This window comes from Equus caballus, chromosome 23 (assembly GCF_041296265.1).
Source record: "Equus caballus isolate H_3958 breed thoroughbred chromosome 23, TB-T2T, whole genome shotgun sequence".
Lineage (NCBI taxonomy): Eukaryota > Metazoa > Chordata > Mammalia > Perissodactyla > Equidae > Equus > Equus caballus.
Window position 1 is genome coordinate 12801288 of NC_091706.1, and position 16219 is coordinate 12817506.

At 42.1% G+C, this 16219-nt stretch overlaps 1 protein-coding gene across 12 annotated transcripts in view; it reads left to right on the top strand.

Annotated features, from left to right (window-relative positions):
• The first annotated feature begins 1439 nt into the window (after positions 1 to 1439).
• Positions 1440 to 16219, top strand: part of SLC35D2 (solute carrier family 35 member D2) — a 57082-nt gene continuing 42302 nt past the window's right edge. For 10 of the 12 annotated variants that reach the window (XR_011431736.1, XR_011431737.1, XR_011431739.1 and 7 more), the window contains exons 1-3: positions 1459 to 1652; positions 12672 to 12705; positions 15343 to 15429. Coding sequence is in view for 6 of the 12 variants with exons in the window: in XM_023627047.2 (XP_023482815.2) it covers positions 1495 to 1652; positions 12672 to 12705; positions 15343 to 15429 (279 nt within the window). In the remaining 6 variants the exon portion in view is untranslated. Of the gene's footprint in view, positions 1653 to 1790; positions 2195 to 12671; positions 12706 to 15342; positions 15430 to 16219 lie in introns of those variants that run through there. The other 2 variants (XM_070249046.1, XM_070249050.1) reach the window with 2 other exon arrangements.

Consider the following 16219-nt stretch of genomic DNA (forward strand, 5'->3'; position numbering starts at 1 on the left):
CTTTTGGTTCAACTTGAATATGAATTCATTTTCTGCTTTAAAACGGTCTGATGTTGTGTTCGTTTCCTTTGTTGTTCAGTGCCTACAATGGAAAAACAGTTTTATGGGGATCAATAGTTAGGCTCAAACTTCTATTTAACTTGAAGTCATCAGCTTTTCTAAAAAGCTAAAATTTCAGATTTTTAAAGTTAGTTATTTACAATGGAAATATGGGACACAACTTGGAAAAGTGCTAGAGCAGGTAGACCGGTCAGAGTGGGCAGTTTTGGGAGGCTCTCCTTCAGTGAACGTGGGCGACAAGCACCGAGGCTTGGTTGCTATCCCTGTGGGAAAGGGGCTCTCGGAGAGGAGGGAACCTGCCCAGGGCACCCAGAGGCAGAAGCGGTTCGAGTGCGCCCGCCTCACCCTAGTTCCGCTCCTGGGCGTTTGCCGAGGAAAAAGGAAAACACGCTCACACGAGCACTATACACGAATGGTCATGGAAGCTTTTTTATAATAGCCCTAAACTGAAAACAACCAACATGCCCGCCAGCTGGTGAATGGATGATCAAATTGTGATAATTACTCAATTAAACCACCAACATGGGTGAGACTCCAAAATAATAAACCGAGCGAAAAGTCTTAAAATAGTACACATACTCAGTTTACATGAGACTTACATGAAATTCTGGAAAAGCAAATTGACCTATGGTAATAGAAATCAGAAGGAGCGGGGGTAGGGAGTTAACCTCAGTGGGGCACAAAGGGCAATTTTGGGGGTGATGGAAATGTTTTGATTTGGGTGGTTACGTGTGCGTATGCATTTGTCAAAACATGGAACTGTGTAGTCGTAAAATCTACATTTCATTGTATGTAAATTATATGTTAAAAAGAAGCAGGAAAAAACAGCAAAACAAACGCTGAGACTGAAACTGAGTATTTTCCCCCGAGACAGCCATGCGGAAGGGGCAGGGCTCTCTGACGCGCTCAGACCCGTTTCTGTTCTCCCTTCAGACCGAGTCTGGAGGAGGTGCTTCGGCCGAACTCTGGCCGCCCGGTCCTCCAGTGCGGCCCCGGGGAACGGGCAGGGGGCGCGGGCAGCAGCCCTTCCTGTGTCGCCCTCGCCCTCTCGGCCGCCAGGGCGGGGACGGAACCGGGTGGGGGGCGCCGGAGCGAGGCCAGGGCGGGGCGGGGCCGGAGCGGGGCGGGGGCGGGCCTCCGGGAGGGCGGGGCGGAGCCGGGCCGGGCTGGGGCCAGGTCGGGGGCCGGGCCGGAGCGAGGCCGGTGGGCGGGGCGGGGCCTCCGGGCGGGCGGCGCGGAGCCGGGCCGGGGCGGGGCCAGGGCAGGGGCGTGGCCGGAGCGAAGCTGTTGGGCCGGGCGGGGCCTCCGGGCGGGCGGCGCGGAGCCGGGCCGGGGCGGGGCCATGGCGGGGGCGTGGCCGGAGCGAGGCTGGTGGGCGGGGCGGGGCGGAGACAGGCGGGGCCGGTCCGGGCCGCCGGACGGGCGCGGCTGGACATGAGTGCAGGCGGCCAGGCGGGGGCCGGGGTCGCGGGCGGGGACGCGGCTTCCGCGGGGCCGCCCCCGCGAGGGGCGCAGCTGCTGTCGGCGCTGTTCTACGGGACCTGCTCCTTCCTCCTCGTGCTGGTCAACAAGGCGCTGCTGACCACCTACCGGTGAGGCGGGCGCAGGGGTCCGGGCGGGGGCCGCGGGGGCGCCCAGCTGCGCGGCGGCCACCTGTCCCGGCCTTTCCCACTCCGGTGCCACGCCGTCGGCCGGGGTGGCCGGACCCGGAGGTCCCCGGCGGGGGATTGGGGGCGGCGGGGCTGCCGTGCCCTGCCCTCGGTGCCCTTCGGCCGCGCCCCGGTCGGCGGGCGGGCGGGGACGGAGCCGGGAGTCCCTGCTGACTCCGTGCCAGCGCGAGGGCGGTGTGCTCCGCAGTGGCCACGCTTTCACGGGGCCCGGGCTTCGCCGCGGTCCGAGGGCCACCCCGCGACCCAGCGAAGTGGCAGCTCCGCAGCTGGACCTGCGCGCCTCGCCGCTCTGAGGCGCTGGGCAACGACGCGAGCGGTCGGAGCGTGTCGGTAAAGGCGAACGGTTCTTTGTGCAAACCTGGCTCGACAGTCAGATGAGACCTGAGCGGAGAAGTTTGTTCGTATTGTTGGATCATTCATTCTCAAATACCAGCACGTTCATGGAAAACAGAAGTTCACGTGAGGTACTTATTTGGGTTAGTGTGCAGTAAACCAGCAAATCTGTGGTTCCTGGAACCTATTTCTAAGGACTAGAGAATCCTGTTTAATCCTGCTATCGTTGTAGCCGCATTGAAGGCACTGTGCATTCAGATCCACCGCCACCATTTAATAGCTCTGTCTCTTGGGCCAGTCCCAAAGTCAGCAGTTTTATCAGATGCAAAAGCTGGGTAATTACAACTCTGTTAATTACCTCCCAGAGCTTTGCATGAGCTGTCATAAGCACCTGTGGTGTGCCAGGCACGGTTCTAGGCAGTTAGTTGGGATACAGAAGTGAATAAAGCAGATCACAATCCCAGATGTCATGGAGAGTACGTCCATCCTCCTGGAGCTTACACAGAGCTTGCTAGTGGATCAGTAAATAAACTGATAGATTTTATATTATGTCAGATGCAGCTGTGTAGTTAGGAGAAAAAAAATAAAGCAGGAAAGGGAGTTGGGGAGTGTGGGTGTGGGAATCAGTTTGCTGTCTCACTGTGATCAGTGAATCCTTGCTGAGGAGGTGACATCTGAGCCAAGACATGAGTGAGGTGAGGGAGATGGAGGAAGAACATTCCAGCTGTGGAAGAGTCAGGAGTTTGGGTGGGAACAGTACTAGATGGGGTGCCAGGGTAATGGATTCCTAGATTGTGTAGGGCCTTCGCAGCCACGTGGGAGCTCTGAGGGAGATGGGAGCCCCTGGAAGGTGTTGAGCAGAGGAGTAACAGGATCTAAATCTCTCTGGCTGTGGGTTGAGAGCAGATATTAGGGGACCAGGGTGGAAGCAGGGAGACCATGATAAGTAGTTTTAATTTAGTCTAAATGCAGTTGGAAGTTCTTGGAAGGTTTTAGCATGGGGAGTGACATGACGTAATTTGTGTAATTAAAGAGATTTCTTTGGCTGATGCGTGGTTGGAGAACTATGGTATTGGAAGCAGGCAGAGGAGCTAGGAAGTGGTTGCAGTATTCTAGGTAATTCTAAGAGACAGCTTGGAGTGGGGTGGGAGTAGCAGCAGATGTGGAGGGAAGGGATGGATTGGGGTTTCTTAGGGGGATCCCATGGCTCTTGATAGTCTTTATAAGGTCTTACCAGTGTTGCCACATGCTTTCTGTGTCCATGGGAAACAAACCCTGCTTCAAAGAAATTACAGTGAACAAAATACCTAAACCAGGATCATTTCACACATACAAGGCAAGCTAATGAAAGAAAAGGAAAACAAACACCTATGATAAAAAAAACAAGAGAATGCTGTTAATGGGCTTGTTTCAGAGTGGTCGGAAGTTCTGTCAGATGAAGTTTGAAGATCAGTCTCTTCTTTCTGCTCTTGAGTGAGCACTGTGCTCTCTGGCCACAGTCAGTGCCTCCAAAAATGTGTGTTTTCTTGTTGGAAGCAGGGACCAGTAAGCACTGGTTAAGTGCTTCCACGAAGAGCAGTGTCCATCCAGGAAGAATTGTTCTTTGAGAGAGCTCATGCTCTAGCCTTTCCATCTTTAAAAGTTTGAATTCCATGATTGAAGGAGGAAATCGAGTTTTTGTCTCAGCAAGGCAAAACCCTTAAAACCTTGTGAGTAGACGTTTCCCATTTCCGTCACATAATATATTACACAGTTGGAGAACAATGTTCAAGTACCATTCTTCGTTCTCTCATCTCAAAATGCTTTAGGAGCACATTTTTGAGGGGAGAAGGGTTGAGGTGATTTGGTTACAAAAATAAACCGTAGAAATTTGATCCAAACATTAGCTGTTTAAAGATAGGATGTTGTGTTGTAGGATGGAAGGAAGGACCTTTAAATAATCACCTAGTTCACAGGATCGTGGGACCGTGGCTCAGAGGATGTTTTTTCTCTTCCATTTTGAGCAGATTGTTTCTGGTTGGCGTACAAGGTTAATGGGTAGTCTTAGTTATTTGTTAGTTTATTTTATTGTAATAGGAGATTTACATGGTTGGACAGAGAAGTCTTTGAAGGATGTGACCCTACTGGGGGAGAGGGAAAAGCAAGGTCATCTAAGAATCTGTGGCCTGTTGGTTACATTGGTGGGTCTTGGAAATCAGATTCATGAGGGTTGTGCAGGCAGTCTGAAGTTGTTTTTTAATTGTTATTTTAATATTATTCTTTATGACACACAAGAACTTACTAATGATGCTTAATAAAAATATAGAACTTAGTTGTATTCAGTTCAACAAGTATTTGCTTGGCATTCACAATGTGTCTACCTTATGCATCCCAGGGCTTTGGGCTCATTTGACATAGTGGTTTCTAAACCTCCTGGTAGTGTGAATTGGAGAGATTTTTATAAAAAGCTATTGAATCTGAGTCTCCGCTGATGGGAACTGGTAGTCTATCATAAAAAACAAAAACAACTCCTAATTTTCTCCTACTTTAGTGAAAACCTGCTCTCAGCTGACGATGCTGTTCCTTTTGGCCCCTCAGTGGGAGCTGGATCTTGGTCTCTCTCCAGACGTGGCCAGGAGGTGGATGGGTCCTCATAGCTCCCTGGAGACTCTGCCTGTACCACTCCCTTTCCGTCCTCTCTGTGTCGGCCCTAGAGCTCCTGTGTCTCCTTCAGTGAAGAGTCCTGGTCTTCCTCTCCCCTGGACTCCCGTCATCAGACTTCAGGATCCATGGCTGGAACCCTCGCAGCCGGTCTTGTTCCACTTCCCATGGTCACTCCCAGGGCCGGGTGCTCAGCGTGACCGCTCCAGTTTCCACCTAGCTCTTTCTGTCACATCTACCCTCCCAGCATCCCTTCCCTTCTAGTCCAGCAGATCCTAGACCAGTGGAGAGGAGAGCTGCTCTGGAACCCTGTGGCTCTTTTCCTGCTCCCACCTTGGCTGGCCTTTGTTGGCTTAAGGCCCTCATTAGCCTACTTCCTTCAGACCTTGAGCAGCTCTGACTCTCCTGGGAGAAAAGCCACTTCTGGGCTGGCTCAGTTGACTTTAAATTGTTGATCACAAACCTCAACCAGCTCTTGTTGTCTCAGAAATGACTCTTTCAGGCTTTCTCCTTCAGCCTGAAACCTCCCACAGCCCCGTTCTCCACACTCCTTCTCTGATGCTTCATTGAGAAAACAAACCGTACAACAAGCCCCCTCCGTGTCCTTCCAGCTGAGATGGAGGGAGTGCTTTGTTCCTGTGGAAGCCCCAACTGCACGCTTCTGGGGGTCCACTCCACCCAGTTCCTTCCGTTGTCCTCCTCTACTCAGTATCAGCAACTTCTGTCAGCTTAAAATAGATTCTAGTTTCTCAAGCAGATGAAAATCTTCCCTTGATCCCACAGGGATTTCTCTGTTCTCTTCAGAGTCGTACTCTTCAAAGAGTTGTGTACACATACTGTCTTCACATCCTTGCATTCACTCCTACAAGAATTCAGTTAAAAAATTGGGGTTATTTAAATACAGAAATGTACAAAGACGACAATGATAATTATCCATATTCCCACTACCTAGAGTCAATATCTTGAAATATGTATTTTTTTTAAAGAAAAGTCCTTCTGTTGTGATCATTATAAAGAATTCAAACAAAATAAAAATATTAGGTGGAATTTAAAAAATTACTCTAATTGAAAACACACCATACCAACTCATTTGGGACGCAGCAAAAGCGGTCCTAAGAGGGAAATTCATTGCAATACAGGCTCACTTCAATAAACAAGAAAAATCTCAGATAAGCAATCTTAAACGACACCTAGCAGAATTAGAAAAAGAAGAACAAACCAAACCCAGAGTCAGTAGAAGGAGAGAAATAATAAAAATTCGAGCAGAAATAAATGATATTGAAACAAAAAAGACAGTAGAAAGGATCAATGAAACGAAGAGTTGGTTCTTGGAAAAAATTAACAAAATTGACAAACCTTTAGCCAGACTCACCAAGAAAAAAAGAGAGAAGACTCAAATAAATAAAGTTGGAAATGAGAGAGGAGAAATCACAACGGATACCACTGAAATACAAAGGATCATAAGAGAATACTATGAAAAACTATATGCCAACAAATCTGACAACCTAGAAGAAATAGATAAATTCTTAGACTCTTACAACCTCCCACAACTGAAGCAGGAAGAAATAGAGAATCTGAATAAACCATTCACAAGTAAAGAAATCGAAACAGTAATTCAAAACCTCCCCAAAAATAAAAGTCCAGGACCAGACAGCTTCTCTGGAGAATTCTACCAAACATTCAAAGAAGATTTAATATCTATCCTTCTCAAACTATTCCAGAAAATTGAGGAAGATGAAGCACTGCCTAACACATTCTATGAAGCCAACATTACCCTGATCCCCAAACCTGACAAGGACAACACAAAGAAGGAAAACTACAGGCCAATATCACTGATGAACATAGATGCAAAAATCCTCAACAAAATTTTGGCAAACCGAATACAGCAATACATCAAAAAGATTATACACCATGATCAAGTGGGATTTATACCAGGGACACAGGGATGGTTCAGCATCTGCAAGTCAATCAACGTGATGCACTACATTAACAAAATGAGAAACAAAAACCACATGATCATCTCAATAGATGCAGAGAAAGCATTTGACAAGATCCAACATCCATTTATGCTAAAAACCCTCAATAAAATGGGTATAGAAGGAAAGTGCCTCAACATAATAAAGGCCATTATGACAAACCCACAGCCAACATCATACTCAACAGACAAAAACTGAAAGCCATTCCTCTGAGAATAGAAACAAGACAAGGGTGCCCACTTTCACCACTCTTATTCAGCATAGTACTGGAGGTGTTGGCCAGAGCACTTCGGCAGGAAAAAGAAGTAAAAGGAATCCAAATAGGCAATGAAGAAGTAAAACTCTCACTGTTTGCAGACGACATGATCTTATATATAGAAAACCCCAAAGAATCCATAGGAAAACTATTAGAAATAATAAACAGCTACAGCAAAGTTGCAGGGTATAAAATCAACATACATAAATCAGTAGCATTTCTAAATGCTAACAATGAACTAACAGAAAAAGAACTCAGGAACTCAATCCCATTCACGATCACAACAAAAAGAATAAAATACCTTGGGATAAATTTAACCAAGGAGGTGAAAGATATATACAACGAAAACTATAAGACTTTCCTGAAAGAAATTGATGACGACATAAAGAGATGGAAAGACATTCCATGCACATGGATTGGAAGAATAAACATAGTTAAAATGTCCATACTACCTAAAGCAATCTACAGATTCAACGCTATCCCAATCAGAATCCCAATGACATTCTTTACAGAAATTGAACAAAGAATCCTAAAATTCATACGGGGCAACAAAAGACCCCGAATTGCTAAAGCAATCCTGAGAAAGAACAAAGCTGGAGGCATCACAATCCCTGACTTCAAAGCATACTACAAAGCTACAGTAATCAAAACAGCATGGTTCTGGTACAAAAACAGGTGCACAGGTCAATGGAATAGAATTGAAAGCCCAGAAATAAAACCACACATCTGTGGACAGCTAATCTTCGACAAAGGAGCTGAAGGCCTACAATGGAGAAAAGAAAGTCTCTTCAACAGATGATGCTGGGAAAACTGGAAAGCCACATGTAAAAGAATGAAAATTGACTATTCTTTTTCACCATTCACAAAAATAAACTCAAAATGGATCAAAGCCCTAAATAGTAGGCCTGAAACAATAAGTCTTCTAGAAGAGAATATAGTCAGTACACTCTTTGACATCAGTTTCAAAAGAATCTTTTTGGACACCATAACCCCTCAGACGAGGGAAACAATAGAAAGAATAAACAAATGGGACTTCATCAGACTAAAGAGCTTCTTCAAGGCAAGGGAAAACAGGATTGAAACAAAAAAACAACCCACTAATTGGGGGAAAATATTTGCAAGTCATATATCTGACAAAGGGTTAATCTCCATGATATATAAAGAACTCACACAACTCAACAACAAAAAATCAACCCAATCAAAAAATGGGCAGGGGACATGAACAGACATTTCTCCAAAGAAGATATACGGATGGCCAATAGACACATGAAAAGATGCTCACCATCACTAATCATCAGGGAAATGCAAATCAAAACTACACTAAGATATCACCTTACACCTGTTAGAATGGCAAAAATATCCAAAACAAAAAGTGACAAATGTTGGAGAGGTTGTGGAGAAAAAGGAACCCTCATACACTGTTGGTGGGAATGCAAACTGGTGCAGCCATTATGGAAAACAGTATGGAGATTTCTCAAAAAATTAAAAATAGAAATACCTTATGACCCAGCTATCCCACTACTGGGTATCTATCCAAAGAACTTGAAATCAGCAATTCCAAAAGTCCCATGCACCCCTATGTTCGTTACAGCATTATTTACAATAGCCGAGATGTGGAAGCAACCTAAATGCCCATCAAGTGATGATTGGATAAAGAAGATATGGTATATATATACAATGGAATACTACTCAGCCATAAAAAAAGATAAAATCGTCCCTTTCACAACAACATGGATGGACCTTGAAGGTATTATGTTAAGTGAAATAAGCCAGATAGAGAAAGACGAACTCTGTATGTCTCCACTCATAGGTGGAAGTTAAACATAGAGACAAAGAGAATTGATTGGTGGTTACCAGGGGAAATGGGGGGGGGGGGTGAGGGCACAAAGGGTGAAGTGGTGCACCTACAACATGACTAACAATAATGTACAACTGAAATTTCACAAGGTTGTAAACTATCATAATCTTAATAAAAAGTTAAAAAAATCAGTCTGACATTAGGCAGTAATTTTAGACATCTTTTTAGATAGATGGATGGATTGGAGACATAGATTGCATTATTTTTATATAAATGTGTCCAATATTATTGATGCTACTTATTTACTCCTTTATTTACAAATTGTTTTATCTCAAAAAGGAGTTGGAACAGGGAAACTTTCATTTAATTATTTTATTTTTTTGAGGATCACGTAGGTTCCTCACCACTTTTTACTATGAAAAACTTCAAGCATACAGAAAAATGGAAAGCAAAGTACAGTGAACACCTGTATACACACCACTGAGATTCAGTAATTAACATTTGGCTGTATTTGCATTTTTCCCCCTAAACCATTGAAAGTGAGTTGCCAACATCATGATACTTCATTATGAAGTACTTCAACATGCCTTTCCTGAAATATGGATATTCTCCTACATGGTGCCATTTTTGCTCTTAACGAACTTAACAATGATTTCCTAAAATAATCTAATACAAAATCTATAAGCATCTCAATTGTCCCCAAGATGTTTTTATGGATGTTTTAAACATTTGAATCAAAATCCAAGCAAGCTTCATGCAATGCATAGAGTTATGTCTTTTTAGTTTATTTATTCTAGAAAAGTCCCCCATCCCCCGCTTTCACTGTGATACTGACTGTTTGAAAAGCCTGGGCCAGGTGTGTTATAAAATGTCTCACATTATGGATTGTCTGATTTACTTTTTGAAGTCTCATTTAACTTATTTTCCTCTATTTCTTGACTGAAAGTTAGACCTAAAGGCTTGACTACATTCAGATTGAACATTTTTGGCAAGACTACCTCATGGCTGACCCCGTGAGCTTCCTGTGGGGTCATATTGGGGTGGTACCTCGGTTAGTCACACTGGCTGTGTTTGAGGGCTTATTTAAGATGGGGATTGCAAGTTGCGTGTGTGTATGAAATTTAGTTTTGACCGAATTGAATGGAGAAAAGAGAAATTAAAGTTCAACTAAAAGGATTGTTGACTTTCAAATATGTATTTCTTTCACTACAAGACTTAGTATTTCTTAAAAGATCCCTCTGAGATTGAGAGGTCAAGAAACATGTTAAAAAGTTGAAGTCATTATATTTATTTTGTAAACACATGTTTCCATTTTGATATTATGGATGACCTCTCTGCCATGAAAGATGAGGACACTGGCACACTTCTTCCCATCTCCCCTCTCTGTGTGTCGTCTTTTATCATGTAGCCTCCTGTTGGGCGATTGTCGTCCTGAGGTTGCCTGACTCTGCGGTGTTTGAATGATACAGCAATCAGCAACAGCCCTTTCACCACAGTGTCTCCATTCCCAAGTTCATTATTTTGATTTGACTTCTAATTGTTGGATTCCATTGTCAGGTAGTTTTTTTATGGAAAGTTCACAGCTTCTACTTTAATCATGTTGAACACTGTTTAACAGATTTTTCTGTAACACAGTATGCTTTTAGATCTGAAGATTTGGTTTATTTGTTTATTTTCCTCATGTCAAGGAAACAGATTTGTCTTTTATCTTTGAATCATTTTCTTCTCTCTTTACTGAGTTCTTCACACCTGACACAGCAGTTGGCCCTCTGCGGTGGTATTTGTCTTCCATGTCTGTTTATCTTTGAGAACTTATCTTTTTCATCTGCATTTACTGTGATTATATCCAGTGTTGGTAATTCCGTTTTCAGCAGTGGCCATTTAGTTCCACGTTGTTTCTAAATTATTCATGTGGCAGTGTGTTATTTGGTCCTCAGTTGGTTTCCTTAGATCTGTATGCTTCCTTTTCATCTTGTTTGACTATTTTATCATCTCAATTTTGAGCTCTTGGTTTATTGATGTCTTCTTCTTAGTAAGGTGTTCTGTAGCCAGAAGCAATTATGAAGAGTTCCTTCTCTTCATGTATTATATTTTCTTCTAGGCTGGGCTCTTTTGTTATTGTTTTACTGTTTGTTTATGTTGTTGTCTTGCATGACATGGTAGGTAGTTTTCTCTGGGAAGCAGACTCTAAGATGCAGAGGAAGTAAATTGAGGAATGCTCTTCGGATCCACTCCTATGGGGGAGTGAGGGATGCAGGGTTAGGCAGAGGGAGAGGTTGGGCTGTACTGCGGTCACAACAAAGCCTGACCCAGGGGCTCTGGAGCTGAGATGGCTCTACAGAGTTGTCCTGAATGGGCATGAAGGGCCCTGGCCTTGATTCTCCTGCATAGACCAGTGATTGAAATGCAGGCTGCTATTAGGGAGAGGATGAGCTATTGGCAAGGCAGCTTCAGCTAAGGATGCTCTTGGGCAACTGGGGAATGAGTGCTTCAGTCCAGAAGGGGGTGTCTGGGTGGTACAACCCGGCATCCAGAGTTAATTTTATTCTCCTAGTGATATTGTCCAGACATTTATTCTGTTTTCTCTGATAAGGTAGATGGGTTCTTTATTGTCCTCTCACCCTAGCTGAAATGGGTATATTTCTCCCCAACAGAGAGATGGAGAGCTGAGTTTTTTGGTGATATTCCCCCTTTTTCAGTAGCCTCAGAGACTGTTAAGTATGGTGTGAGGTAGGGGTCAGGATGCTGTATCCAAATTACCCAGTGCCATTTGCTGAAAGACTTTCTTTTCCCTGCTGTCTTTACTGTCATGTTGATCGTGAATCAGGTGTTCCTATCTGTGTGTATCTGTTCCCATCTCTTTTCTCTTCCTTAGTCCTGTTGGACTATTGTTGTGCAAACACCACACTGTCTTGTTTATTGTAAGTTTAAAATGAGTCCTGACGTCCACTAGAGTCGTTCCTCTAACTTTGTTCTTCTTTGAGATACTCTTGGGTAATTTTTGCTCTTTGCCTTTCCTCTTAGTTTTAGGATCAGTTTGTCAGTTTCCATAAAGTACCTGCTGCTGTTTTTTTCAGAGATTGCGTTGATTTTATACATCAGTTTGAAGACAATGTGCCTCATTAGGATATTAAGTTTCCAATCTATGATCTTTATTTAGGGTTTCCTTAATTTTTAAAAAATGATTTATATTTTTGTTTGCAGAGTTCTTTCTTAGAAATCTTTTATTAGTTTTTTTCCTGTATATATTATTCAAAAAACATAGTAGAATGAATCACCATGTAGCCTCTGCCGTTTCGGTAACCTTGTTCCATTTATAGAGCTCCTCCACTCAACCCCACTATTTCCCCCCAGGTTATTTTGAAGCAAATTAAAAATATATCATCATATGCATGTCAATATGTATTTCTAAAGGATAAGAAGTTCTCTTTTGTTTTAAAAAAACACCACCCCAGTATCATTTTATACCTAAAAAAATAAAAGTAATTCCTTAATACCATAAAATATCCAGTTAGTGTCATTTGATGTTTTTTTGGTGTTATTGTAAATTATGTCATTAAAATATTCATTTTCTTTGTTTCTTGCTGGTATATAGATATATAAATGATTTTTTCATAGATTCATCTTGTATCCAGTAGCCTTGCTAAAGTTATTTGTTAGTTCTAATAACTTATCTGCAAATTATTTTGGCTTTCTGCATACACAACTGTATTGCCTCTTAGTATAATGGCAGTCTGCCTCAAAGGGCAGTTATAAGATTGCCATGTTTAGCAATGATCAGTTTAAAAAATGAAAAAGAAATGAACAAATGGAAAGTGAGCAAATTTGATGTTTTCATTGTCTAAGGCTTTTTGATAACTCCTGTCATTATGTATTATAGACTGTCTTCAAATTTTTGTGAGTTGCTCAAATTATTTGTTATTCTGTGTTCTTTGTAGTTTCCCATCACCAATGATTCTGGGAATTGGACAAGTAAGTGAAAAAAAGAAATTAACCTTATAATTAGTCATAAGTATAACTGATGAAGTTTTAAGAGCTTTTGTTTAAGACTGTGATTTACAAATGTATTCAGCTGGCAGAGGACCAGAGGATCATGGTACTCTTGGTGAAACAGCATGAAATAGTGACACGTTCTGTTCATTCTACAACTTAGGAATGGTTGTATTTGTAGAAAAAACAACTACTTATTTTAACTTTCTTAATTGAATTTAATTGCCCTAAAGCAACGGGCCAGAAGACTGAAAGCCCCGAGGCCTCATGGGTAACAGATGAAGGGGCTGGTGGCTGAGGTAGGGCCTGGAGCACAATTGCCCCACTTGAAGTTGCTCTTGATACTCAGTTTAAACCACCATGCCTGAGAGGAGAAGGGATGGGGAGATGAGGGGAGGCCCACCATGCCCTTATTGTCAGAACCCCAGAGTGTTTCCAAGAGAAGCAGAGAATGAATTCTTACCTCATATCTCTCAGTTTGTAAATGCTGGCACTGATTTCAGATTTTTATAAAACCCTCTCTGGGCCGAACAAAACATGTTTGCAGTTTGCTTCCTGCAGTTTGTGATGTTTGTTCCTAAGTAGAAGGGTGAGCTTTGGATAAGTTTTCAGACCAACCCCATTGGACTGTTGCTGAAATTTTCCGTTAATATTAATTTGTGGCTTGTTTACTCTTTTGGTCATATGCTGGTGATTTCCAGTAGACAAGCAGTAGTAGGCACCAATGATTTTTTGTTTTGTTTTGCATTAATTTATGGGGAGAACAGCTTAAAATTATGAAAATTGTATCTGTTAACTAAATTTTTAGCTGTGAATCTGGCAAAGACTGCCGTTTATATGATTAAGCATTATTCTGGTTAAGTGTTTTGCTAATATCTTATTAAGCAACATTGAGTTTTGCAACCTCATTTTCTTGCCGAACCAGGTTCGTGTTTGCCCACTGCCCAGAAAGCCAAACACCGAGACAATGAGATTGCAGCAGAGAGAGAGTTTACTCACAAGGCAGCCATGTGAGGAAGCGAGAGCATGAGCCTAAAATCTGCTTCCCCAAAAGTAGAGGCTCAGGGATATTTATGGGATGGGGGGCAAGGTGGTCTGAAATGTGGAGGGAGGTGATCGGAGGTGAGGAGAGGTGAGGTCATTGATGATGTACACAAGCATAGTCAGACTTCATGGCTCCATAGGATGCATGTTCACAAAATGGCAGCATTAGCACAATCTGAGGGTGGAGTTTTTAGTCTGTTGATGTCAAAAGGTCACTTATCGGACATCTGCCTGGGCCCAGTTGATGAGTTGGTGGTCTCAACGGGCCTGAAGTGCACAGGGGGTTCTAATTCCTGAAAAACAGCTCCCACACCCATTACCATGGTGACCCAGGCTCCGGGAGATGTTATCTATAGGAGCCTAGTGGGAGTCAGAGAGCATATTGCCTAAGCAGCACAGTTAACAATGGGTGCATTAAACAGCTAAAGCTATAATCAGTAATTGCAAAAAGGAAAAAAAACTTTAGTTCCTAGATAATCATCAATGGCTGCTTGCCGGTTTCAATTTTGGGAGAAAATAATAATAAGGAAACAATATGTTTCCTTAAGTTCAAAAATATATTATTTTTATGTTTCAATGTGAAAATATGTAGAAAAAAGCACATTGAAAGATGAGTGACTATGTGGTCATGTGCCCTTTTAATTCCTTGAGGCAGGTCAACTCACTGGCTTGTACTGAATAAAGGTAAAGCCTTTCTGATTTGTAGTTTGCTGGAGAGAGAGGCCAGTAGACTTAATTTTAAATATTCGGAATTACAGAATATTTAAAATAAGTGTTAGTGTGTTTCTGTAAGAATTATAAAGTAAGTAATAAATACAGACTACAATTATAATTCAGGATGGAGTCAAATTATATAAATCTATCGTAAGTATTAAGTTTGTAAACCATTGGGATTAAGGTTTAGGATCATAATCATTTTGAAGGAGTCCTTAAAGTTTTGCATCCTAACATGGAGAAAATTGAGTAAGTTCTAATATTTGCATAGGAAGAGGATATTGACATTTTTAATTTTGTAATGATAATCTGGAGTATTTCTAATATACCTGGTATACTCCAGATGAATAGGATTTGAATGAGACATTTTTGCAGTACCAGCTAGACTGAGGAGAAAAGTAAATCCCTTTTAAAATTTGTTTTTTCTTAATTTGTCTTCCATGTTACAGGAATATTGGACTTTACAAAAAGTGCATTTGTGTGTGGAGTTTGCCCCCTCGCCCCACCCTCACACTCACTTTATGAGGGAAGGTGGCCGTATGCTTAGTCTGTGTGCAGTATGGTCCAGGCTCAAGTGGCCTCAGCAACTGTGATCACTCTGGTCACTTGGGGACACCATTCCTTTTCTCCTTCTGTCAATGTTCCTTGAGCCCCTTGAGAAATGGGTTAGAATATTTGGTGTTGTACTTTTGGCCTATGATCCTGATGGAATCCATATAGTGGCAAGAAAAGCAATTTTAATATTGCAAGAAATAGTTTTTTTTTTGGAACCTAAAAAATGGTTTTCTTTGAATGTATTTCTTTTTGATGAATCCGTTTTCCAGATATTTTGCTGAAGTTTCTCTCTCCCCTTTTCTTTAGATGGCAGCTACCATAATGATACTCTATGTGTCCAAGCTAAATAAAATAATTCACTTCCCTGATTTTGACAAGAAAATTCCTGTAAAGGTATGTAATGAAAAGTACATATAGCTATGATGGAAGATGTGAAAATACCATACAAATTGATCTTAGAGTACAGGTCCATTTCTGTATACACTGTTCTTCCTGACTACATTGGGTAGAAATGTCTTAATAAAGATTTTATATCATTCAGTTATCCATTAATGTAACATAGTAATAGTAAAAGTGTGTGCTTAGCAGTTGACATTAAGTAAATACTATGTGTCTTCTGAAATGACAAAGCCCTGTATCAAGGATTGGCAGGCTTTTTTGGTAAAGGAAAAGTTAGTAAATATTTAGGCTTTGTGGGCCAGACCATCTCTGTTGCAGCTATTCGGCTCTGCCACTTACCATGAAAGCAGCCATAGATGATATATAAATGAATCAGTATAAGTGTGTTCTAATAAAACTTTATTTATGTACCCAAGAGGTGGGCTGGATTTAGCCATGGGCCCTAGTTCGCTGATCCCTGTTTTAAGTTTTCATTTATAGCTTGATTTGATAAAAGCCATGAGTTGAATGAAAAATACAATTTGATATACAGTCATGTGCCACATAACTAGGTTTTGGTCAGCAGACCGCAGAAATGATGGTGGTGCCATAAGGTTAGTACCATAGAGCCAAGGTGTGCAGTAGGCTAATACCATCTAGGTTTGTGTAAATATAGTCTGTGATTTTCACACAACAATGAAATCCCCTAACGACACATTTCTTAGAACGTCTCCCTGTCAAGTGATGCATAACTGTACATAGAAATACATGTTTTTTTTCATGATGGAACCAGAAACATGAGACC